Below are 26,651 nucleotides of genomic sequence, written 5' to 3' on the forward strand. Positions count from 1 at the left end.
ATGAACCAACATATAACAATGAATTGCAGAAAATAGAACAGCAAGTAAGAACCTCAAAAAAAACTCTGTATTGTCATCCACAGATGTGGGAAAGTAGAGCTCCAAACAGAACTCCAAACTCCCGCAAAGGGCTGGCTGCATCAAAAAAGCGATGGAGAGGGGCTGATGCTGTTCACTGTTCAATCCTGTGTCCCTCTGTGAAAGAGGTCTTCAATTGGATAGGAACAGTGAGGAATAACCTCCACTTTTATAGGGCAAGGCAGCTCCTATCTGGCCAACCAGATCAGCTGACCCGACTGGCTGACCAATATGGGCTTTTCTGCCCGACTGTGCCTGTCCAGGTGCCTCTATCTGGAGCGAAACTGCTCCATGTCTGCTCCTACATATGGTTGCAGACAGCAACCTTGGTCTCTTGTGAGCCCCAGTATGAGGAGGACATGTGGTTGCAGACAGCAACCCTATGTCCTCCTCATACGGGGGCTCACAGGAGGGATTGGTGGACAGTAACAACAACATACACACACAAAAGCCGCACCATATTCAAAAAATTTATCATCTCTTTTGAAGCAAACTAAGCACAATGGACAAATATACCTTTGTAAGACTAGAATAAGTCCAATCATACAAATTTAGGTTTTTTGTTGTTCTAAAGATCGAAGACATACTTAGCAAGCAAAGCAACATTTATGTCGTCATCAGTGCCCAAGCATAAGCAGCTATACTGGGTTTCTAAAGCACAATGGACGAAGCCAAACATTATTATATGATCGTATGTTTACATATAAACCATAAGACTTTCCATCATGCTACATTAAAATCAATTCTTTGATCAATCAAACTATGGACAATTTCATTTAGCTATGAGACTTACCATTTTTATCTCTTGATTAACTTTAGTTACTCTCCCTTTTTGTGAAATCTTAAGCTTGCATCACAAATGAGTACCCAAGGTCTTTACGAGTGGGACTCCATGGTTTTAAAAAATTATGTGGTCGATAAGGAGTTGTTCATGGAAGAATATGGGTTGCAAGCTAAAGTCAGTTTCACTTTTCATTGAGCATTACGTCATTGAGCATTACACACTCTGCATTAGCAGCCACACTAGACTTGTAGTAGCCTAAGCTTAGTATATTGGAAGATATATGCGGCTTGACGGGATGCCAGCTTAGAGGAGAGTGTATGGTGTAATACACCTACAATAGAAAAGTGGATAGGGGAAGATTTAGAGAAAGGGGTAGAATGAGCGGGAGGGAGAGAGGAAGGGGGAGAGCTGAAGGAACGGGGTAGGAGAGAGAGAGACGAAGAGGTGGGGAAAAGGGAGAAAGAAAGATATATTAACGTCTTCAAAAGGCCTCGTGGGCCTATGAGACAAAGTACAAAATCAAAGTGACACACGCTCATACAAGCCACAAAGGGCTGAGGCAAAGGGCCTTTGCTGAGTACTATATTAGGCTAAAATCAAAGATACAGAACATGTAGCTCCAAATTCAAGGCTAGTGACTAATAGCTAGACTCAATCTTGGAGTAGGAGCCAGAAGACATATCCAGGTGCCATGGTGGCCCTCCTATGAGCTGCAAAAATGTCTTGTATCTGTGTCTGTCTGGTCGTCTCACGCTGTGGTGGAGGGCGTGGTCTCCGAGCTCTCTGTATCCAGTGGGCTATATCAATAGTGACGCCTCTAGTCAGGCGGTCTCCCCCCACTAAAGCTGTGAGGGGCTGGACATCCATCGTGTGTGCTCTGGTCTGTCATCTCATCACACGAGGCTCCAATGTCTCTGGCTGTCTCTCTCCTCATCGTCTCGTCTCATTGGTCCATGCTGCTCTCATGTCGTCGATCTCCTCCTCTATCCCAACATGTCCAGAGGCAGACTCAAATGTGTAGAAGTATATGACGTGTTGCTGGGATCAATCCAACACAGTCCTTTACTAAGTGACACTGTCTCTCTCTATGATCTGATGCAGAAGGATCTCTCTATGATGTCTCATCTCCACCAAGTAGAGACCGACGCAGACCTGATCCTGGAAGTGAACCAATCTGGAGTGAGCCCGAATCCAAGTCCCTCTTGGAAAAGGCAATGATAGCGCCTCGGATCTAATAGTAAATAGGGCAAATACATAAGAAATGCTCCTCCGTCTCTACCTCACCCAATGTGCAGTCTGCAGATCCGTCGCTCCCTAGGTGTGCCTTCGGCTCTCCCTACCTCAATCCTTAGCTGACGTGATAGAGACTCACATCTGCCTAATGGCAATCCTAAGGGCATGTGAGACGCATGTCCTCCAAATATTGGGCCCTGATGATCACTCTGTCCTTTGACACTCTCAAGAAGTGGTCGCGATAGAATCTGGTCTTGGTGGGGAATTCATGGTCCCTCCACATGTCCGTGACGATAGAGCTGAAGCAGGTCTAATCGTAGGATACGGTTGATCTCATCACGCAGGACAAGAGGATCAGGAGCATCCAAACTATACTTAAAGGGTGGAGAGATGACCCATCTGAATGCCATGTCTATCAAACCATTTTGAGATGCGTTCATACCAGGCCATGTTGGCTCCAACGCAGCCAGTCGTATAGATGACTGGTGCCACTCTCGGTAGCCTCTCTCTGGGTAAGGCCCAAATGAGATAGGTACCTCCCTGGAAGATGGCATCCACCTTGAGCGGTGTCATAGCACGCTCTGCTTGTATGATCTAGTGGGGGACTGAGGACTTGCTTCAAATCATCCTGGATCCCATGGTCACCTATAGTCTCTCAAAGCGTCGCCACTTCGGCATTGTCACGTCACATCCCCTCAAGGATCAAACAGCCATCCCTTCATCGGGGGTCCTGAAAATGTGCCTAAAAACACTATCGCTCCAGTTGAACTAGAGCTCCCTGCAGTCGTTAAGGCGTGCCTTGGCTACATGGATCATCGTGAAGACTGGTCCTGTAAAGACTGCCCCCAAATATGTGTAAGACAATATGATCTCCACTGGCTCTCCTCTATAGGTGAAGCTATGTCGATGAAGTGTTGGCCGAGAGGTCCTGAAGATCATAACCTTGGTTTTACCAAGGTTAACTATCAAATCCCTCTCTCTACTATACACATGTAGGGCATCTAGGTGTTGAGGACAAGAGGACTATATCATTTGCGTACAATAATATTGTATCATTAGGTCGGCCAGCCACGATCCCTCGCCTCCCAGGTAGTCAATGAAGATCATGATTTTATCAATATATAGCCCAAACAAAGTTGGTGAGAGGGGGCATCCTTGTTTCACCCCTATCTTGCTCTCGATCCAGTCGGATAGGCCTCCAAGGACACGTGCTCTCCCTCTGACTGACTAATGCAGCTCTCACATTCTGTGGGGTGGAGAGGATGCAGGTGGTGGGCCGAGGAAGAGCGGACATGTCGGTTGGTGTCTAAGCTGGGACATCGTATAGGGATATTGCATAGGTGCGCCACATCTCTGGATCTGTAATGGGCATAGGTGGCTTCCTCTCAGATAGGAGTCCCCATGCAAAAGTAGTCAGAATGCTGAATGGCAAGTATGAGGGATCGGCGCCAAGAGAGGGGTGGACTATGGAAACGTGTCACAAAGGTCGGGAAGCCCATCAAGCAGTCCACAGTGCTGCTGGCCCCTCCATGTGGAAAACATTTCAATCCTCCAGACCTCGACCATCGTTGGCGACCTGTATATATGATCAAGTCATGTATTGCTCCCATGTCTAATGCATGTCTCCCATATCTTGTCACATGTGATGCATCCTCTGAGTGTCTGTATCCCGAACTCTGCTAGATCTACCTTTGGCACTCCGAGGGGTTCTGACTCAAAGTCAAGCAGCTCTACATGTCTAATCCCCGTACGCGCACTTAAATCACCAAGCAAGAGTACCTCTCCCTGCCGGGAAAACTCCACTATGTCCTCATAGATCGTCTCCTAGAAGCTATGACCATCTTTAGTGACCTCACGTGCGTAGGATGATGTGTCTGTGGGGAGATAGCACACTGCAATTAAGTGTGTCAGGTGGCTGGAATCGTACCCACATATGTCTTGCATGCTCCTCCTTCTGTATCACAGCTATGAGTGGCCTCAAATGCAATCTAAACAGGATTGCTACCCCTCCAATGCTTCGTATCCCATTGTCCCTCCTCTCCTATCTGAAAGCTCGTTCCCAAGTATATCCTGTGACTATGGTAATCCTCTTTCAGGACTCTCATGTGATTCACTGTAGAATATCATCTCCTTACCATCTGAGAAGCGCCCTCGGTCTGACCATAGGGTGCCATTATAATTCCATACCGCTATCTTCAATTCATGTTGTCCCCTCACCCCATGGCCTGGGCACCGTCATGCACGATCTTCACCTGCATCCTCTCCTCTGTCTTTCCTTTCATGGATTATCACTTTACCATCCCTATAGACAGCCCATTTGCCCTCCTCTCTAGCTTCCTTCCGATGTTCCTGCTGCAAGAGTGTAAGATCATCATCGGTATGCTCTCATGCTCATAAAAGTGGATCTATCCATGGCAGTCCTGAACTTGTACAGCATCTCTTCCTACTCGCCACGCAGCCTCAAAGGTGAGATTCATTCATCTTAGTCATGAGAGCTTTTGCAAATGCCATCGGGGTGTCACCCACTGCCAAGCCTCTTACTAGCACACTAAGGGTGCTTTGTCTTTTTTCTCCTCTAATGCATCAGAAATGAAAGCCTTCTTCGGGGGCTGCTGCACCTTTTTTTACCACTTCTTTCCATCTATGACTTTTTCCTTCCCTTCTGTTATTTGATGCGTAAACTCTGCATGCTTGCCCTGTATATTAGCTTGAATTACAGAGATCTCCTTCCTGAAGGTTTCATTTGCAGATTTCAGCTCCTCCAATGGTTTCTTTGTTGCCTCTTCTTCTAGTGCCTTGAGAGAGTTGACCTGCTCCTCAATGGTATTCAGCTCCTCATTGAGAGGTGGCTGGAACTCACCCTCCTCCCATTGCATACATGCTTTTAGGGCTTCATTCTCAGCTTTGAGTGTGGCAATTTGACCTTTTAAATTATTTATAGGCGAGGCATGTTGGCTCGCTTTTTCTTCAATCATCGGAGTCATATCCTCCTGCATTTGCTTCAGCCGAGTTTTCCACTCTACTTGCATTTCCTCCTTCCATTTGTTGAAATCCTTCTGCATAGAGTCTCTTACCTTGAGCATAGTTCCATCTCCTTTGGTTTCTCCAACCCTTTTCTGTAGTGACTCAATCTCGGCATCCTATGTCTTGATAATATCCTTAGCTGCTGATATGCATGCCTTGGCATTTGTATCATCCACTTTCTGAATATTTGCCCTAATGGCACTATATTTTTGTTGCTTCACCCCACATGTTTTCTTATCCAGTGAGTTATCCATCTTCAAATCTTCAAAATTTGAATCCCCCAATTAATGACAGAGTATTTCCATGGACTTTGTGGTTGGATTACCACGCACCTCTAACAGGAATGATGCGATTTCGGTTATAGTGGATCAATTAACCAAATTGGCAAGATTCATACCCACTAAGGAGTCTATTACAACCTGCTCATCTGTTTGTTGAGAAGTTCTTTAGCCTATATGGCTTGCCGGCTGAAATAGTCAGTGACATAGATCCCAAGTTTACTGGGCATTTCTCAAGAGTTGTGTGCCAGAAATTGGGTACTCAGCTCATTATGAGTTCAGCTGATCATCCGGAATCAGATGCACAGAATGAGAGGGTGAATCATACTTTGGAGGATATACTGAGAGCATAAGTCTACATGAGACAATCTGATCGGGAAGATTATCTTCCAATATTAGAGTTTGCTTAGAATAGTGCTAAGCATTCGGCAACCGAAAACAGTCCATTCATGCTGATGTATGGTTACCAGCCAAGAGCCCCCCGTGGATATTTGGCTTACAGAACATAAAGGTGAGTTCTGGGTCAGACTGACTGCAACAATATGCTGCAGTTAGCCAGAGAGAGCATTAAGGGTGCTCCAGATAGATCAAAGTGCTAACCAAAAACGATCACCGCTAGTTTTGTCTGAAGGGCAACATGTCTATTTGAGGATCCCTAAGGATTCTCAAGTGATGTCTACAGGCCCTGTATACAAGTTTATCTCATTGATATTGTGGGCCATATCTGATCCTTAAAAAGATCAATGATGTAGCCTACAAGCTTAAGTTACCTGATGGAGTTCAAGTACATCCAGTCTTTCAAGTCAGTCGACTGAAAGAGGCCTTGGGTGCTGGAGATAATTTGGTTTCAGAGGATGGATTGGAAGATCTATCCACTTATTTACCCCATGATCTGGAACACCTTCTGGATTTTAGGGAAGCTGTGAATAGGACTGTTCTAGAGCTGAAGGTTAAGTGAGATTGTTCTGAGGAGGACAGCACTTGGAAAAGTTCGACGCCAATTCCGCGACTTTATATCTCAAACTTTCCCTGATTAAGGGGAGGAGAATGTTATGTCCACGCCTAGACATAACCATGGCTAGTGTAGAGAGGTCAGGACAATTGTGGATATGCGCATAACCTTTGGGACAGTTAAGGCACCTAGCACATATGCTATAAATAGTGGGTCCTAGGCTTGAGACACCTAGGACACCCTATGCTTATATAATTGAGGACCATTACTCACTTGGGGTCATTCTCAAGAGTGGGGCCTCCTGAGAGAGACAGCTTGGTAGATCCGTCCAATCCTGTGTCTCCCTAACATCAACCGCATTGGGTGGGGCTGCGTAGTATGGGATGTGCAGTCTTAGCCAATCCGGCTGTCATTAGGGAGACACAATTGGGTCTCTCAAGAGGCCCCACTCATGAGAATGACCCCAAGTGAGTAATGGCCCTCATTTATATAAGCACAGGGTGTCCTAGGTGTCTCAAGCCTAGAACCCACTATTTATAACACATGTGCTAGGTGCCCTAACCGTCCTAGGGTTAGGCGCATATCCACGATTGTCCTATCCTCTCAATATGTATGCCAAATGTCGCTCACTTGCAGAAGCACAAGAAGCATTTGAAAAGCTGCCAGTTCGAGATGAAGTCTCATGGACCGCACTGATTGGGGGATACGTCCAGCATGGGCTTGGTGAGGAAGCACTGAACTGTCTTGAACAGATGCAACTAGAGGGTCTCTTTCTAGATGATGTTACACATGCACGTTTTACGCAACGGAAATGGCTATTGACTCCTCATTAGCTTCGCTCACATCTTTGCCTTCCCTGCACCTCTCTGTAGCTCCAAACTAAATCTATCATATTGAATTCAATGCCTTTTCACCCCATCTCATCGCCTACCTTCAGCTTCCTATATGTCTCCCAGCACTGAAATCGATACATCTTGCTTGCATTTCGCCCACCAAATTTGATCGCTCACCACCTTCTTCCTTAAAGCATGTGGCAGTATAGGAGCGATAGACAGGGGCCAAGACATACATGCCAAGGTGGCCAGAAAGTAGCTAGAAAGAGATCTTGCTATTGGCAGCGCCTTGGTGGATGTGTATGCCAAATCTGGCTCAATTGTGGAAGCATAGGAAGCGTTTGACAAGCTACCAATTCAAGATGAGGTCTCATGGAATGCATTGATTGTAGGATATGCCTGGCATGGGCTTGGTGAGGAAGTGTTGAACTGTCTCAAACACATGCAACTCGAGGGTCTCTCCCCCAACTGCTATCACATATGTTTGCAGCCTCAAAGCTTGTGGCATTATAGGAGCAATAGACAAGGGCCAACAAATACACAGCGAGATTGGCAAAAAGGGGCTAGAAGCAGATCGTTTTGTTGGCAACACCTTGGTGGATATGTATGCCAAATGTGGCTCGCTTGCAGAAGCACCAGAACTGTTTGACAAGCTGCTAGCTCGAGACGAGGTCTCGTGGAATGCACTGATCGAAGGATACGCTGAGGATGGGCTTGGTGAGGCAACGTTTAACTGTCTTGAGCAAATGCAACTGGAGAGTCTCCCTCAACATGTTGTGACATTGGTTTTTAGTTTGAAAGCTTGTGACGTGTAGGAGCAATAGACAAGGGCCGAGAAATACACGCTCAGATAGCCAGAAAGGGGCTGGGAAGAGATCTTGTTGTTGGCACCACCTTAGTAGATACGTATGCCAAATGTGGCTTTTTTGTAGAAGCACGAGAAGCATTTGACATGCTGCCAATTCGAGATGAGGTCCCATGGAATGCACTGATTGTAGGATATGCGAAGTATGAGCTTGGTGAGGAAACACTCAACTGTCATGAACAGACTAGCCATGGTTATATCCAGGCATGGACATAACAATGCTCATAGTCAAGAAGCTACAATGGGATGGTGTCTTCCCTAAGAGGTGGAGAGGGGTCTCAATCCAAGGAGATTGAGTGCTTCAAGAAGAGGCTTGGCCGGAGCTGCACGATGGAGCTCGCGAGAACAAGGGAAGGGTGAGTAAAGGGCAAGCATGGACAAGGTAAGATAAGGAAGAAGGATTCTTCAAAGGATGGATAGGAATACTTCACGCTGTGTGAGAGCAAGAAAAACAAGAAGAAATGCTATTATTGTGATCAGCATGGTGTGCAGGATTGCAAGAAGGCGGAGATCAGAAAAATGAGTTGTCCCCCAAGATGAAAGAGTTGAAACAATAGACCTAAATTCTAGCGAAAGGGGACCTTTCCTTGGTGGTGACACATGGTATGACCAAGATATGATTTATTGCCAAGGGTGGTATATTACTCATGTCCATTGCTGAGTTGTCGTCAAAGCATCCACATTTCTTTTGAGAAGGTACAGGACAGCGGAGGTTGCTCACATTGTGCTAAGAACAAGGCCAGTAGTGAAATTGATATGCCAATGATGACAAGTTTAAGCTGTTTTGTTTCTTAGGTCCTTTGCAACATTACAAATAGCACTTCCAAAAACAAACTGTATCAAGGTGTCTGCCAGTTTTTGACACTAGAGACGTATCTACTATACATGCAAGACCACTGGCTCCAATTCTAGTTTTGCATAAATCTTTAGGACCTAACCATTTAAAATAAAACACAACATTGCATATTTCACCTCTTGATCAGTAGGGAAGAGCTCCTTGATTGCTTTGTCGATTTCTGAAACTGAGCTTACAGCGACGCCTTTTGGCACATTCACTCCATACTGACTCATAAGCTTTGCTCCCTGTGCAGCAGCATCCACAGAAGAATCTAAAGAAAATGAGTCAACTGGTAGCGACAAGGATGGTATCTGACGCCGCACTCCTTGTTTGAGATCTCCAAGTTGGATAAGATAGGATGTAACACAAAAGACACAAATCCCTGTTCTAAGAAAGGAAAAGGGACGACAGTTATGGTTCAACATCAAGCAATCACACTATTCTCTTCATTCGCACCATAATAGGAGTACGTCCTTATTTGCTTTATGAAGCCCGACAAGGTGGTATAGTTAATGATCCGGCAGAAGTTGCGATATACGCAGAAACAGACCCGCAGCATGTAAATAAAATTGATGTGCGTCCAAACAGCAGGCGTACATAAAACAGCTAGCACTTAGTCTGGTCGATCGGATCAGACATTTGAACGCAAAAGTACAAAAACGGGAAAATGCGAACGTTTTCCAAGCGAAATCGATAAGAGATGCACCTGATACTCGTGAATGTTGAGATGGCGCACTTGATGCTGCCAAGGTCCCGTGCGTTCCGAAGGCGGAATCAAGGATGATCGTACGGCAGAAACTGCTCGGCGGGCAATTCTGGCTGCCATATTTGCCTGCAAACGAAAATGATCCGAACAAGGAACAGCAATAAGCTAAAAGGAAAGGAAATTCTGAGATAGATTGAGCATTTGGTTGAGGGAAAAACCGTTGATATGGAAATCGATGAACGTGCGTACAAGAGCAGACTAAAATTGTTGGATTTCTTTCGGAAGAGGCCGATAGGGCAAGCTCTGCTTGTGCGACCTTGCAGCAGTATAAAAGGCCAAGTTTGGTTGGAGCTTCAAAGCAAGCCTTTTTACGTGAATGAGTCATCAACTACCTTTTTCCACATAGGGTTCCTTTATTCAACATCCAATTTACACCCATTCCCATTCACCACAAAAAAGCACGAATTGAAAGAAATTTTACCCCACTCCACAGCAACTGCAAAGGCCAGCCCCAACTCGCGGAGTCCTTCACAGTGAGATAATCGAGGCTCATGATATTATATCTAAATGGACTTTTGCCACTAGGCACACCAGGAATTTTCTACATGACAAAGGCAAAGTTTCTGAATATGAAGACTTTTCCTTGCTCGCAAAAAAAGCTAGTAACGCATGACGAGATCGGCCGTGAATTAATCTATAGTTATCTAGTGGGAGAAGTGGGCTGCTTCGTTTTCCTTCTTTGTTGCTATGTACTACCATTTTTTATTTAGAATTGGAAATAGCATCAAGAAAAATGGATCAGTAGTTATAGTTAACACGGTGTAGATGATTAAGAAAACCTCGATACGATTTAGGATTGAAAATATCATCAAGAAAATGAGAACAATGGTTATAGTTAACATGTGAATTCAAAACATCATCAATAAAATTAGAATAACAGTTGTAGTTATTGCTATTTAGAATTTAAAACATCAAAAATAAAAAGTCATTAACATTAAGGATATACAACGTCATCATGAAAATTAGAACAGTGGTCATAGTCATGACAAACACTGAATATCTTGTATTTCTAGTTGTATCAAAGTCAATTATGTATTTCTTTTCTAATGTGATTGCCTTGTCTACATTGTCTGCTTTTGCTAGAATGTGTACATCAAAATTTTCATCAAAAGGTACATATTGTTCTACATCTGACTTCATCTTGGCTAGTGATCGAGGTTTGCGAGTTCGAATTCGTGTCGCCAGATTATTGGTGTGGCCGATGTATTTTTTTCATTATGCTTGCAAGTTATAGAATAGATCATACGATTGTTTTCACTACTACAAGCCGTTTCGTTGGGCATAGATCGACGTCCTCAATCATGGGTGGGTTTGTTGCGTGGACTGGTAAGGCAACAACAGAGAAGCACTTATGTCATGGTTGTTGTTTTAAAAATGAAAGTAAATAGTTAGGCTTTTGGGTACAATTATGCATTATTAGGTTGTGTACCTTTTTTTTAATTAACAAATAAATCCATTCCTGGTCCATATAGTTTATCAGCTAGATCAGGCACCACTAGTTTGGTTACCTTTTCGATTGACAATGGGCTTTTATCGTTTGAGTGACCATTAATTTATTTAAAATGTTAGCACTCGTCTTTCAATCCAATGCAATTAGGCGATCAATAGAGACACTGAATCCATAGTGCAATAACTCAATGCAGTAGCAAGATATGTCATTTACTTTAGTATCGAGTAATGCTTGTGCTTCGCCTCACAACATATGTAAATTGTGCTCATCGATATTTATGTCTAGCTTTCTTAATATATTTTAAGTAGCATGTTTTTTGTTTGGTTGGTGTTGATTGCTTCGTACTAACTTGCGACTTATACAGCTTGAATAATTGTAAGATAGTATTTGTACTAGTCATTTGCCAATTGAAATCTCCAAAATGTGATTTTATGGAATTAGATGCTACAAGAAGGATGTTGCTTGTTGCTTACCTAGTTCGGGTCCATGGTTGATGATGTACGTGGTACCTTGTGTCAAGATGGTTGATCTGCATGTATAGAATTGAAGTTAAAAATTTGTGTAAATATATTTACTTCTTCTAAATTTATGAGATGCAATACCTTCTAGAATTTAACGGGCTCGAAGTCGTCTGGTGTTAATTGTCCTAAAATACGAAGGTTGTATTGTGTTGTGACTTTGGATAGCATAACATATGCTAGGCCGGGCGTGAACGCTTCTTGAATGACCACCATGGCTTTTGTTGAGATCGTGCACCCTTATGCCTTGTGGCCTTTGACAGCATAGGCGAGTGTGATCGGAAATGTTGTCTTGTGGTACCATTGGCTGCCGATGGGTTTTCTTTGGTGTAAGCTTCTACGCAAGATGATTGGCTGCGACGTTATGTCAATGATTGCATGGATAGTTGTGATGTCATCACTGTTTTTCGACAAGTACCGGGTGCTAAGGACAGTGGCAATTGCACCATTGGTTGCTCCTATAGTCAAGTCGATGTTTTCTGTGATCATTATCCTAGCCCCTCTTGCAACCTCAGTGACCTCGTGGAATTTCCCATTCTTGTAGTGCCGTTTCGTCTCTTGCATTTGTGATTAATGTGACTAGATGTATTTCTGTTGGAGGGAAAAGCCTGAGCAACATTTTGCAGTTGTATTCCTTGGCATCAAGGCGGTGTGAGAAAATGATGGTCGTGTTTTCATCTAGGTACTGTTTTGCCTGCTCTTCATTGATGATGATAACACCAAGGTAGCGATGTATCCCGTCAGTCATCATCGGCTTTCGTGTTCATATGATGTTAGAAAGTCTAAGAACTTATTGTTAAGCGTGTGGTGTACAGAGTGGTGCATATTGTATACTGTGCCATGCTGCCAACGTGATGAGTTCCTGAGGTGACACGTGTGGCAAAATTCCACTTGGTGCTAGCATATTGCAGGTAGTTGCGTGAGGTCTCCGAATAGCAAGACAAGCTTCTTTTCAAATGGGCTATGGATTGACTGCGACGTGATGGTGCACAGTTGTCAGATCATGAGATCAAATGTCGTCCTTATCATTACATATATCTCGTCAATGATGATGATGTCAGATTGCATGAGAGCATCGTGCCGCTCGTTTGTCTCAAGAATGAACGATGGGTACAACTGCCAGTAGTTTGTGATCTTAAACTGATAGTGAACAGTTGTGGCGATTCGACTAAGGCATGTTGTTGCTACACCAATCGTCGCAGCTAGTATGAGGGATTTATCATGCTTGGCGAGCTGATAGGTGATGATTCTGATCAAGAATGTTTTGAATGCACCTGGCATCTCACAGACGATGTGTAGTTTGCTACCTTTCGACATGATCTCGTCGTATATATTTGTCGTTGCTCTAGGGGATCAAGTTGGCATGTTCCATCTGTTTGAACTGTATGAAGTAGTAGTCATGCTCGATCATGCAATGGGTCTATGTCGTTCAACTCGTTGACCTCAGATGATGCCATAATTTACACTCATAGCAATGGGGACTTCTGTAACACCATGCTCATGATCAATTGTATCAAGTCTTCTACTAGCAATTGGTGCTAGGTGTACTCGATGATGTACATCTCTAGGCCATCCTCTCTCTCGATGAGGCCACGTATTTGGCATTCATCAAAGTAGGACCAGGGGTGTTTCTCATTGATGTTAAGGATTCCTTGGTTATGAATGGTATATGATAGAGCAAGATATTGAAGAAGAAGCCCTCTATATGATGTCCTGGGTGATATTTTGTGAAGCGGACCACGCTAGTTGTTTGATAAATGAAGTTGTTGAGTGCATCTGTGCCTACATGCTTCTCGTTAGCCCTCATATACTTCTTTGCCGAGTAATTTGTCTGGTAGTCATAGAAAGTGATCGCGCCTCCAGCTCGTGCGGTCGTGCACAGTACAAGTCGATTGGGTGCATGATAGTGTGACCATGCATTGTGATAATCTTCTGCCGGAGTGTGCGAGCGGCAATGAGTCTACATAGTGGATTGCTTCACTGCACTTGATGATCGAGATTTGCAAGCAATTCAGAGCCGCCTCGGTAGGCGATGTCTGCTTAGTCAAGACAGAGGTAGAGACGACCTTCAGCTTGATGGGGTCAAGGTTGTTTAGGCTCGGGCATCTTGCATCGTCAATGTTGAGGTAGAGTTGGCCCATCAGCTCCGTCTTCATGGCATACTTTGGAAGGCAGTGCGAGATGCCAGAGTTTATGATACACTGAATACTCGTGTGCGCCCTAGAGTAGCAAGATGCTGGAATGATAAGGCACGCCGTTTTGGTGCTCATATCCTAGCCTACAGTACAACCACCAGCGCTGTGTCTTTTTTGTCGATCGTCACATAAGGGGTTGGCTGTGTGTCGAAGGGGAACCCGTACTTACATTTTCGGCTACCTGGTTGTTCGATGCATGATTTTCGGTAGACATGGATTTGTTTCATTGTCACTAGGTCACGGAGACGGGATTGCAATGGATTTGAGCTGTGTGGATTTCTCGTGTTGTGCCTTGGAATGTGAGCGACTATTTCGTCGGTGATCCTATCGATGTCATGTGCGTGTACACACCCACAGCATGATGTGTGGATGAAGTGACCCAAGGTTCTGGATCTCGTATCAAAGGAGATGATGTTTGATGCGACCGAGCAGTCCGAACGGCTTCAAGATGTAATGTTGCATCAACATCTTCAACATCTTGAATCAATAGTAGAAGAGCACTATGCACTCGACTGGACAATCCCTCTAGTTCTAGTTAGGGTTTATGGATTTGACGAGAGCGCCTCGATGTCGTCAATCTCAGGCCAACGCGTGGTTTTGACTTCGTCAGCTGTTGCTGTAAGAGAGGAACAGGTTTGGCAAGCCCCACACATCGACCATCGCAATCATGTCCTTTAGATTGCGGCAGTGCCAAGATAACAATCCGGGCAAGGTTGCAGGTAATCTGTACTTGAGAATATTTCTATAGATGTTTTCTTCCGCATTACAATTGGTCTTCCTGAAGCTGTCGATATCTCTCTACAAATAAGCAATTTGGGTGTTGTTTACGATTTGCACAGCATATTTCAATTGATACATGAGTAGTAGGTACAGCTTGTGCAATGTATACAAAGAGAATAGTGTCCCAATCCGCATCGTAAGGTAGTCGGCAAACCGGATGCACCCGTCATATGCGCCAGGTCTAAAAAGAAATAGGAATTTCTAACAATGCGATCTCTATAGACAGGTCGCCACAAGTAGAGGTCATTGATGGATGGTCGTCTGTGTAGAATGTCGATGGCCAATTTACGGCCATTCTTGAGTCTCATAAGAACACCCTCGCCATCTCGTGGGTATCTCTTCTCTGATATTGCATGTGTGTTGGTGCAGGGAGCATGTTCTTTAAGACAGAGTAGGATTTTTGTGTTTCAGCGGTGGCCATTAAGTCAAATGGGCAATTTGTGGAGTGTCGTGAGATGATGGATGTTGTAGACTCGATTGAAATACATAACCCGAGCTTGCAATGCGAGCGTTCAAACATTGTGATGTTGGATCGCCAGGTTGTGCCTGATATTAAATGCAAGCATGTCTTCGATGGATTCACATAGCTCATTCTGATTGATGCAACATGGCACACTCGGATCCCAACATATTAGTGGGTTATCTAGAAGTGATCTTTTATCAAAGACAGTGTTTACGATGGCGCATGCTATTGTTTTAACATTTATCAAAATGTCGATGATGCTTAGTAGCTGCATCTGGAATGGATGTGCTTCAAGTAGTTGCCTTATGTAATTTGGCTCACAACTAACTATATATTTCTCCTGTTGTTTCGGCATCCTATGCAAGAAAACAACTCTTTGTTTCTAGTTGCATTGTCTACGTACGCAGACAGAAAGATGTTCAGGGATTACGGTGGAGGGATGTTTCTTGCAGGAATTCTATGTAGCTGCTTGGTTGTGGTATAGTAATTGACCCTACCACAGTGGGCACAATATTGCATTTGACGAATCATGGAGCTACATCTTTCGGTCCATTCTTTATATAAGCGGTTAAATCCATGATGATGTTGAAGGTTCAAGATGGATTTTTTTGATAGCTCGTGCTTGTTCAGAACCTCTTTTTTGGTCCTTTCTACTTCTTGTATTCCTATGTTTTTTTTGCACTGAATGATCAGACATCATCAATGGCATATTTAACTAAAACATATAAAATGATATGTGGAAGCTAAACTAAATGAACTTGGAATAATATTTTGTTCACTTTGCAGCAACAAGGGATAGAAGTACAGTTTAGAAGATGAGATCATGGTGTGTATTGATGAGTAGCAGAAAAGCTCCACTTGTAATATCTTGAGCCTAAAAGATGGTATGATGAATCTTAAAGGATTAGGATAGCCAAAATCCTCTCTAGAAAAGATCCAATCACACTTGCAAAATGAGGATCTAGAGAGATAAAGACTAAAAGCAACACTTTTTGAGGTCCCCCCACTTTGCGGAGGGCTCTAAAAGTCCTCCCACTTTGTGTAGAGACCCAAAAGGTACCCCTAAAAAGTGAAGCGACTCTTGTTCAAAATGTCTCCTACAAAAGAGATCCCACCCTGGAGGTATCTACGAATTGTGTAGAGACCAACATGTATAAATAACTCTCAATGGAATGAAGCTTTAACTTTTTGGGGTTCAGTGTTCAGTTCACTTTAGTGTTCATGTGCTTGTTCTCCTAGGTCCATGCTCCCTCAATGTGATAGCATGCTCTAACCTTGCAATCTTCCGTCCTCCTCCCCTTTCTCTCCTCTTTCTCCCTCCACCTCCACCTCCACCGCCTCCTCCTCCTTCCCTTTCCTCCTCCCTCGTTCTTTTCATCCTCCTCCTCCTCCTCCACCCTTCTTCTCCTCCATCCCTCCTCCTTCTCCCTTTATCTTCTCTTTCCTCTCTTAAATCCTCTTTCTCAACGCTTTACCCCTTGAAGTCGCGAAGGAGACTAGCTCTCCACTCCTCAATCCTGGACTCCTCCTGAACCCTGCAACCCTCTCTGAACCCTAGAACTCCTAGTTAGCTCTCTCAACCTTACCCTCCTTCTGAACCCTGCAACCTCTCTTTAACTCCCATGGAGGTGAGGACCTCCACCCATTGTTGTGATACCGCCCTCTTTCTCACCTACGTGAGTAGGAGAGTTCTTTCCATGCTTGAGTCTATACCTCTCAATGGATTATGATCCAAGGACCTATGCTACACACCTATGCTACAACGAGCAATGACACGACTCTAGATGACCAACACCCTCGGAAAGTGGACTTGAGAGAGACATTGATAACATATTTCAAATGAACAAAATGAATTACTTGTGAAGCTTTGGGTCTATAGAAACCTACATGGTTGTTTGATCTTCTTTCGTAATGTTTTTGTTGCCTTGTGTCGCATAGTTCTTCGGAACACCGACAAGATGCCTACAAAAATGGTCAACTTACTTTCAGGAGGTAACTATGAATGTGATTGTTGACCTTTAAAAAAAAAAAGTTTCTTTGAGACATCTGATAAAATTGTAATGGTATGAAGGAGATTAGTATGGCCCTTGTATAGTAATGATACGTACAATTTGAGAAAGACAAAAATAAAAAACATACGGGATGTATGGGGAGACTTCCTCTTTGGTTATTTATAAAATGAGAGAGTGTGCCCCTCTCTCATCAACCTTTCTTTTCAATTTTGCTTCTAGCTCTAGCTTCTGTTTTGCTTTCACCTCAGCTCGCTATTCAGCTTTATGTAATTATAGCATGGAAAGAAAAGTCTACCTTTGTTAAGCTACTTGTACACTCATATTATCGATAATGGTAATATTTCCCTAAATACTTGCATATAAAGGACAACATGGCAAGACCATTCAAATTAAAATAAGATATCATCAATTGGAATCCTTTGTCTATATCATTTTGTGTCACGTAGACAAAAATGCACATACACATATAGATCATCTTCAAACTACATAGGGCTCGTTTTAGGGTTCAATATGAGAAGCCGGTTGAGGTTCATGAAATCTTGTTTTTGACTTTCGTTAATTCCCTAAGCTATCAATTGTATGAGATGCAAATAGGACAACACCAAGGGGATTAGCGGATCAAAGCTTGTTATTAGTAGATTCTACATAAAAAAGTGAGGAAAACTTTCCTATAATAAGCAATGTTAGTTAGCTAAAAAAAGGGCTCTACCTTGCTTGCCCTTCTCATAATCTAGATAATTGAAGTCTCCTCCAACAAAAGAGTTCTGCTATTGCCAAAAAATGGGTGCATAGACATTTAAGGTCCCAATTGTGGATTCTTTCCTCAAGGCAAGCCAAACCACTTGTTCTTCCATGAGCTCACCCTAATCGTAAACATCCATTGCCTGAGTTTGGGATAGTGAGATGCACAACTTTCCACTCTTACATACTACTAGGGTCCAAATCTACAGGCCTCACCTTGAGAGAAGACAGCAATAACATTTGATACCTAAGGCTAAGAACATGTGCTCTTGAATCACAAGAATGTTGAAAAAATGACCATGAAAGCCTGCTACAACTCCTGACAAATAATTAGCTCTTGTAGTGCTAAAGGGCCCAATCTTGTACACTGTACCTAGCAAGATCAAACTCAAGGGGAGGAGGGAGGTAGCAAAAAATACCTCTAATGCATGGAAGCTTGTGTGACAATTGTGATTTCTATGACTTTGATGGAGATATAGATGAGGAATTATCCATATCTATGCAATGGGTTACCAAAGGCCTACTGTATCAGGAAGGAGGTTTCCACTCCTAGCCAGCTATTACATTGGTTTAGCGACCAATGTCTGACCTACCTATGCTAATCCTCTGGCCCCAAATGGACAGTACTACTATGAGACCTATCACGTGAGAAGGAAAGCGAGAACATGCTCGTGTGATCATGCGTTGTCCATATCTCCTTCCCCTATTGTCTATGTGATCCTCTAGCCCCAAATGGATCACTACTGCTATAAGACCCAAACCACATCTATCATGTGAGAAGGCAAGCTAGAACATGCCCATGTGATCATGGATGGTCCACACCTCCTTCCCCTATTGTCCCGACCTCCCTCATATGCTACATCTAATCTTGCATCATAAGGTCAAACAGAAGGGATGTCCATCATGTTAGGAGCAACGTGATAATGGAGCAATAATGTAAGAAGTGGAATGCATAAAAATACAAGATTCAAAAAGCACATAGAATGGAAGAGAAAGAGATACACCAATATATGTGGTTCACCCAGTGTGGGCTACATCCATGTAGAAACATCTAGTCCTGTGTTTTTCTTATCCAATAAGTGAGAAGATCCAAGATACAAGCAAAATATCCAGTGCTCTCATACCGAGCCACATCCTTATTTTATAATTTTGACTGCACAATTCATGCGATAATTTTCATGTATTGTTGGCTTCGGGGGTGCCAGGCGTCTTACTTTTTGGCTTTCCTTCCTTACCCCTTCGGCCTCTCTTTTGGGTTTTATTCCCAAATGGAAAAGCCAAAGGCTGACCCACAACGTAAGAGGGGGAAATGCATGTTATTTATAGGATCATAAGTTGTACTCATTGTACAGGAGTTCGCTACATAGGCACTATGCTCACACATGCACATACTATGATTCTTTCCAGTTTTCTTTTTCAGTTTTGGATGCTATCATATGCATCAAATGAAACATAAAAAGATCTTGTACATGCACCCTCTACTTACCCATTGCAATTTAAGAGGGGGTGTTAAGGATGGTGTAAATTGCACCATCTAGATAGGGCGTTAGGGGCAAACCCTAACCCTAACCCTAAGGGGTTCACATGTATATATTCATGTTTATGTTCAATACAACATAGTGTATAGGTAACTATATCATGTGCACCCCTCTCTCTCTCTCTCTCTCTCTCCACACTCCATCATACAAGAGTTCACATAAATTGAGAAAATTTCATAGTCTCAATCCCTCTTTTTGGCACTCCTCTTGCGCTAGGGATGAGATGTCCACTTTGTCCATCTCTTCCTTATACTGACACTGGTACTCATCCTCCACAAGAATCACCTATGCAAGTTCTTAAGCTAACATGTGGCTTTTACAAAGCATTGCAATGCAAGAAAAAAGTATCTCTGAAGCACTTACCCTGAAAACACATTGTGCAAGAACAGCCATCGGCAAGTTGTACTAAGCCTTAGTGGACCCACTCCACTCCTTCACAAGCATGGCCTCCACTAGTCTTTTGTCCTTGTCAACAAAGTAGTGCATGAGTATGTCTATTTACTGTGCCAAAATTTTACATCATGAATGTCATACACTATTGTGTGTCAAACCATGCAGATGGGCAAGCTTGCACACAGAGATGCCATGGGTGAGATGATGTACCCTTGTGAATCAAACCTATCCTTTAGAACTCCTAGTTTATCACCCACCATTCTAATGGCCTTGTTTATGACCAGTTTGCATAAGGGTATGAATGGTAGCTTGGAATTTTCTCTCAATATTAGGCTATCCATCATTTGCTGCAATAAAGCCACAATGATCGGCTTCCCATATTAATGGGTACCTAGCTCTCTAGGAAGGTGAATTTCTGCATGCTCTTTCTCCGACACGTCACATGTGGTAGCACTCCTCTCTAGTCCCATTGATTCCTCTCCCCCATTCTAAAGAGATGCATGTGTTTCAATGTTGGCACTAATAGAGGGATCAAGGACATCTTCCTCATGTAATAGCTCCAAGGAAAAAATATGTGAAGCACGCCTTCATTTGCAGTGACATCTGGAGGGTCGCTTATAGTGTCCTACACTGTGGTGTCCTTGGATCTGCACTACAATCACAAAGGTTAGCGAAGAACCCTGAGCACTCCTCGATGCCATCTACAACATAGAAAATAGATAGTGAAATCAAGATGCAAGGAAGTCTTTTAAAATATCCATGAAACATACCAATATTTTAAAAATAAATTGGGATAAATCTAAGAAATTAAAAGATTTATATCTAAGAAAAACTAGAAAAGACGATATATATGTGTGTGTGTGTGTGTGTGCCTTTAATGAGAATTTGACGCACCACTATTAGAATATGATCATGATCACATCATTAACCTTGTCTTTAGTGACCTTGATGCCTCTAATGAAGTCCTCAATGTTTCAAAGAAAAGTCAATACACAAATAAATAAATATTTATGTGTGTGTATGTGTGTGTGTGTGTGTGTGTGTGTGTGTGTGTGTGTGTGTGTGTGTGTGTATGTATATATATATGTATATGTACATATACATACACATAGATATGTATATGTGTGTGTGTGTGTGTGTGTGTGTGTGTGTGACTTTAATGAGGATTTGACTCATCGCTATTCCAATATGATCATGATCACATCATGAATATATATGGTAATGAATGCTATGTATGAGATCTCTTAATGGAATGATATCTTTAATGACCCTGATGCCTCTAATGAAGTCCTCAAGGTTTCAATGAAAATTTAATACACAAAGAAATAAATATTTAGTAATCATTAGACAAAACCCTTTAGAAGCTTTAATTTCTTAGACAGAAAAGGAAAACTTTGTGTAGATGCATAATTTTGCATTTTGGACATCGAAAATGAGCTCAGAAGGCCCAAAAACCCTAGAAACGGTTGTAAATAAAGGTGCACTTGTAGGGGCCAGTTCCTCGCTTTCACTTGGCAAAGCCATGTACAAGTGAAAAAAATTTAAGTCATGAGCCAATCTATGGATTTCATCGTGCGAAAGCCATAGATTGGCTCATGATATAAAACATTTGATGCACTTAGATCAAACGATAATGAAAAATTTTTAAGTCATGATCCAATCCGTGGCTTTCATCATGCAAAAGCCACAGATTGGCTCATGACTTCAAACACCAAGTGAGAGTAATCCCTTGATATTCAACCTCTTCAAACAAGGTATCAAAGTGGGAGTCAACACAATTATTCCCATTCATACTGATAAAATTTCAAAAATCACAAAAAGAGTCAAGAGTGATCCCCAGGAGTTAATTCGTTCCTATATTATAAGAAATAGAGATAATATGCTACCAAGTCCTCCTTGAAGTTGCCAATGCCTTATCGTGAGTCCATTAAATGATGCCAAATATTTCATAATGCAAATCTGATGGAGAGGTATGCCGACTCACCTGGCACCATCACAACAAAAATGAAAGTTAGGACAATACATTTTTTATGTGGAGCCACGCTTCAATGCCCGCACATAGTTGTTATCCCTGTCACACAATCAAGATTAGCATTAATAAAATCCTGGCATTCTTGAAGTAGTTGGCATATATAACATTAAAGAAGTGTTTATAAAATGGTAGATGATTCCAAGTAAAGAAATGCTTATAAAATGCTAGAGTAATCCAAGTAATAACTGGAAATCTCAAGTGAATCTCGATATAGAAAATCACAATGGCTCAATACCAACTACTCCTGCCAAGATCATATATTTAAGAAACATCCAATATACCAGGGGCTAGCCCAAGCCAGTAATAAAATTTTATAAGTCAATATCCCAAGGACTTATCTGGCTCATTTTCTTATCGCCTTATCATTGTATATGAATGGGCAAGGTAGCGCAACAATACAAAAATAATCCATCTTAAGGGTCAAGACCTACTTATGTCCTAATGACATCCTTCCTTCAAATAATCACAACCACCACCTTAAGGTATAAAATGTACTCATAGAATCCTTCCTTCCAAGATTCCAAGACATCATAGAATATAAAATTTGCTAATTGCATCCGTCTTTCCAAGAATCCAAATCATCTTAAAGTATTATTTTCAAATTTCCTCCTTCATCGAAGCATCCCCTGTATTAAACAATCATTAATGTATCATTTATAAAGCTCATATAGTGTTACTAATGAATCCACTCTAACAACTCTCAAATCTACCTTTTTCCAAATAGAGCCATTCTAAATCATAGATAAAATGGGTTGAGAGGTACTTTACCCATGATCTATTACTCAAATGTCATAGTAAAAATGCCAATTATAAAACTGGAAGAAATTTTAAAACTAGAGGCAATCTCCTTGAGTCCGAATTCTAGTGTCTAATAGCTATTGTATAAGTGTATAGTAGCTACTGTATAAATAGTGTAAGTACTGCTCCACCCATAGTTCATGGTCTTTTTAATATATGTTAAGGTGATCCCCTCAAGCATGGGGTACATGGGACTGTACAAATCTCTATCTGCCCGAGTAAAGATTACTAAATATGCTAAGTCCCTAAAAATAATGAAGGAATGCATTCCATACACAAATGAGTGTACTTCTATTTCAAGCTTAAGGAATCATTTCTTCTCAAATATGTCAAATGGAAAAACTTGTACCATATTCTATCTTCATGGCCGAGGGTAAACATTAAACTTATCCAAGCTGGTTCTTCTAATTTCCTCATAATATATAAGTGTGGAAAATTCTTATTCTCGTAGTGTCCATAACAACATGGCGATAGACATATTGAAAATAGATTGACATCTAAATTCCCATTCTTGGCTAAGTACACAAAACTCTACTAATGGAAAGTCCAAATTCAAAAGCCACCTTATCAACCATCTTCTTCTGTATGAAAAAATTCCAATGTTAATGTTTGAAAACTCCCAAGTTCAAGCTTGACCATGGCTCAAAATAATGTATCAAAATTTAAAAATATATACTTTAGGGCCTTTCCCTCCAAGAGAATCCCTAGATAAATAAATAAATAAATAAATATCTTGCATAAGAATAGATATATATGGGCAACTCCAACGAATAAGGACTTCAAAGTCTATATCTGAGGAAAAATCCATATGTAGAGAACTACAACACACAGTTTTCCTTCTACATGAATAGATCGTAGAGGGGCGACTCTTGGGTAAGCATAGAGAAGTCTCACAGAAGGAGCACATAGCACCTTCTACATTGAACTCTCTAATCTTTATGGCCAGGATCACATAAGAGCCCATGCCCTGACGTTTGAGTTGTGGACCTTGAAAGTTGAGGCTTCACTTGTAACATTATTGTGTTCTATACATCATCAAATCAATCTCAAAATATTAACAAAAGCAAGCAGGACCTAGGAAATCAAACTGTGATTCTCAATAACACCCTATGTTGAGTCCCACTTGTATGGGTATAGTTGCCTTGAGAACCATGTGAAGCATCTAGATGGACTTTTTAAAATCAATAAAGTGAAATATTACTTGGGATATAGACAACCTCTATTTGTGGACTTTATGCAAAGTTCATTGCCACCAATTTGCCTATGATTCTTCCAAATAATAGTTCTCATGATTTGGATTGCATGGAGAGAATTTGTAATATGTAGAATCACTGCATCCAAAGAACTCATTGCAAGGGTTAATCTAGGAAAATATTTTCTTGAAACAACCAAGAAGCAACCATGCACATGGAATGAAACCACTCATAGTGGATGTTTGGAGATATCTTCAAAAGAAGGATGTTCAAAACAACAAAACACCCCCATTTAATGGTTAAAATGTACTAAGAGCATGCCATAATGTAGTATGCCAAATAGTTTTTATCTTTTGCAATCATCATGCATCATGTTTTGCCATACCATGTGAGTAACTATTGAGTTTTCAAAAATAGAAAAAATGAGGTTACTAAAAATCATGAAGTTCCCACTATGAGAATTTAAGACTAGTAGCTTTGGTGCCTTTATTGATTATATTTCCATCGTTTTTCATTATGAAACCATGAACCATTGATGACATCATCCATTATCTAGAAAGCCTTGCCACTCGTGTGACAACTATGCCATCCTCTTCACAATCTCAATTGCAATATTAGGTGTGCATTCCAAGACTATAAATGCCTCCATCAATCTTATCATTACATCAATCGTACAATTCTATCTTCTTTATGTCAAAGCAATCATGAAATTTTCAAAAACAACAAGTCGATAGGACAATCAAATTCTTAATCCTTTCCCATTTATAATGGTATTGCTACGTTGCGCAACCATGATAAGGATTTAGATGGCCTTTTTGAAATCAACAAAATTGAAATACTACTTGGCATATTGACACATTCATAAAATCACCCCATTTTTGAAATTACATTACTCATCATTTCATTTAAAAAATTTCCAAATAATAATTGGCATGATTTGGATTACCTAGAATGAATTTATTATATGCAACCACAATGAAGGTCTCTTTACAAGGGTTGAAGTAGAAATTATTTGCAAGGAGCAACCATGCATATATGGAATGACTCATATATTTGAAGTTATCTTTAATTGAAGGCCGAATCAATCGTTATTATTTTATTAGAAGAAGCTTAACAAAATATATGATATTTTTAATTCTATTAAGCATTGATCGATCAAATTTAAATGATGTACATATAGAAAGACATAGAGGTAAATATGTGGCAAAAGCAAATCATAATTCCTTCATAAATTTATGGATACAATGTCATTCTAAACTTACCTTAGATAATGATTATTATGTAAGTTGCATGTATTTCAATAAAATCATATTCGTAAATGACTATTACCTCATCTTTGTGGTTTCCCAAAAGGTGCATTTAAGCACATTACATTTTCTAACTTAGGAAAGAGCATTCTTACATCAAGCACACATTTTAAAACCTAGAATTGCATGTCATATTGTATGTCACCATGCCATTATGTGTTTTAGAACCATTTCTCATTAACTCTTGAATTTTGAAGAATGTTCAAAACTCTGTTATGAAAAATCATGCAATTCCTGGATCAAAACTATGAGTGTAGCTCGAGTCCTCTTTGCACCTATGTTATCTCTCTTTGTGATCATGAATTGCTTGTAGTTTATCAATGTATTGGCCATCATTTAGTTAAAAAATTGATGCATAAAGAATGCAAGATCAGTGACATGGATGGACTCATTCTTTAAAGAGGATTGCACCAATGCACATTGTTGTAATAGGAAATCATTGCATTTTAAAAAGAGGATTTCATTAATGCAACAAGTAATCATTACTTGTGACAATGCTAAGCCATTCATTTATGAGTCCACGACAATCATTAATGATTGAAAATTGGGAATGTGAACAATTGGAGCTTTGGGCTTAGTGACAAACCTTGATGGCACCATTCTATAGGCAGACCAAGTACACCCATAAGTTTAGAACGTGTGTTATTATGTATGAGAACCAAGTGATAAACCTCAATGGCACCCTCTATAGGCAGATCAAGTACACCCATAAGTTTAGAATGTGTGTCATTATGTATGAGAACTAACATGAACTTTCAAACATAGGACAAGGCTTTGGTGCCACGAAAAAACTAAGAAGTTGGATCCCTACTCTTATAGGTTGCTACTTACATTCCTATTGATGTGAATGTGAACTCTAAACTCTAGGCTAAGTATCAGTTTGGTGTTGCGACTATAATGACTGTGGTGGTGCATGATGCCAACTAGAGACTGGCTTTTAAGCTCAGGGCTATAATTAGTCTTTAGGTCCAAAATGGGAATCATACTTTGTAATAGATTCATGTTGCTCACTAATAATGCAATGATCCACACTTGAGTGCTAGCATGAAAGATAGTTGTAGTCCTAACCCAATGCATGTTGTTCAATAACAAAAGATGGGAAAATTATGAGTGACCACCCCACCTTTCCTCCTTCCCATGCCTCTCGGACCCACCCCTCCTACCATACATTCAACCAAATGCAAGCACCATCCAAGCATTATTTGTGGGCATTTAATTTATCAATGAGTGGCACAAATGCAATACTTTGTGACCATCATATTCTTGTTTAAACATGGCGAAACAAGGTACAATAGGTACACAGCTCAAAGTGACATTGTGCCACAACTCTAAGGGAGAAACACACATGCGTACACACGCATGCATGCATGCCACCAAGGTGGTGTGAAGAATCATGTGGCATGTGGCTAGCACATTGCTAATGATGGCATGCTAAGACACGGTGCATCAAATGACGTTTGAAGATTTTTGGTTTTCTACTCTCGCATCTGGGTTGTTGTAGTAGTCTTGTAGTTGCATTAAATTTAGCTCTCTAGAGCTCAAATAATGGTAGCAAAGAGCTGCCTCTAGCCTTTTCATTT

At 41.4% G+C, this 26,651-nt stretch overlaps 1 protein-coding gene across 2 annotated transcripts in view; it reads right to left on the reverse strand.

Moving 5' to 3' along the window:
- The window catches only part of LOC147900767 (ATP citrate lyase (ACL) family protein), a 50,140-nt gene extending 40,154 nt beyond the window's left edge, over positions 1 to 9,986 (reverse strand). Inside the window, exons 1-3 of one of the 2 annotated variants that reach the window (XM_087375619.1) lie at positions 9,841 to 9,986; positions 9,592 to 9,717; positions 9,020 to 9,130 (exon numbers count right to left, since the gene is read on the reverse strand). In XM_087375619.1, the coding sequence (XP_087231745.1) occupies positions 9,020 to 9,130; positions 9,592 to 9,711 (231 nt within the window). In that variant the 5' untranslated portion in view covers positions 9,712 to 9,717; positions 9,841 to 9,986. Of the gene's footprint in view, positions 1 to 9,019; positions 9,131 to 9,591; positions 9,718 to 9,809 lie in introns of both variants that reach the window. The other variant, XM_087375620.1, reaches the window with a different exon arrangement.
- Positions 9,987 to 26,651: the final 16,665 nt, after the last annotated feature.

The sequence above is a fragment of the Dipteris shenzhenensis genome, chromosome 6 (assembly GCF_047967505.1).
Source record: "Dipteris shenzhenensis isolate YYH24624 ecotype China chromosome 6, Dip_SZ_1.0, whole genome shotgun sequence".
NCBI classification, from domain to species: Eukaryota; Viridiplantae; Streptophyta; class Polypodiopsida; order Gleicheniales; family Dipteridaceae; genus Dipteris; species Dipteris shenzhenensis.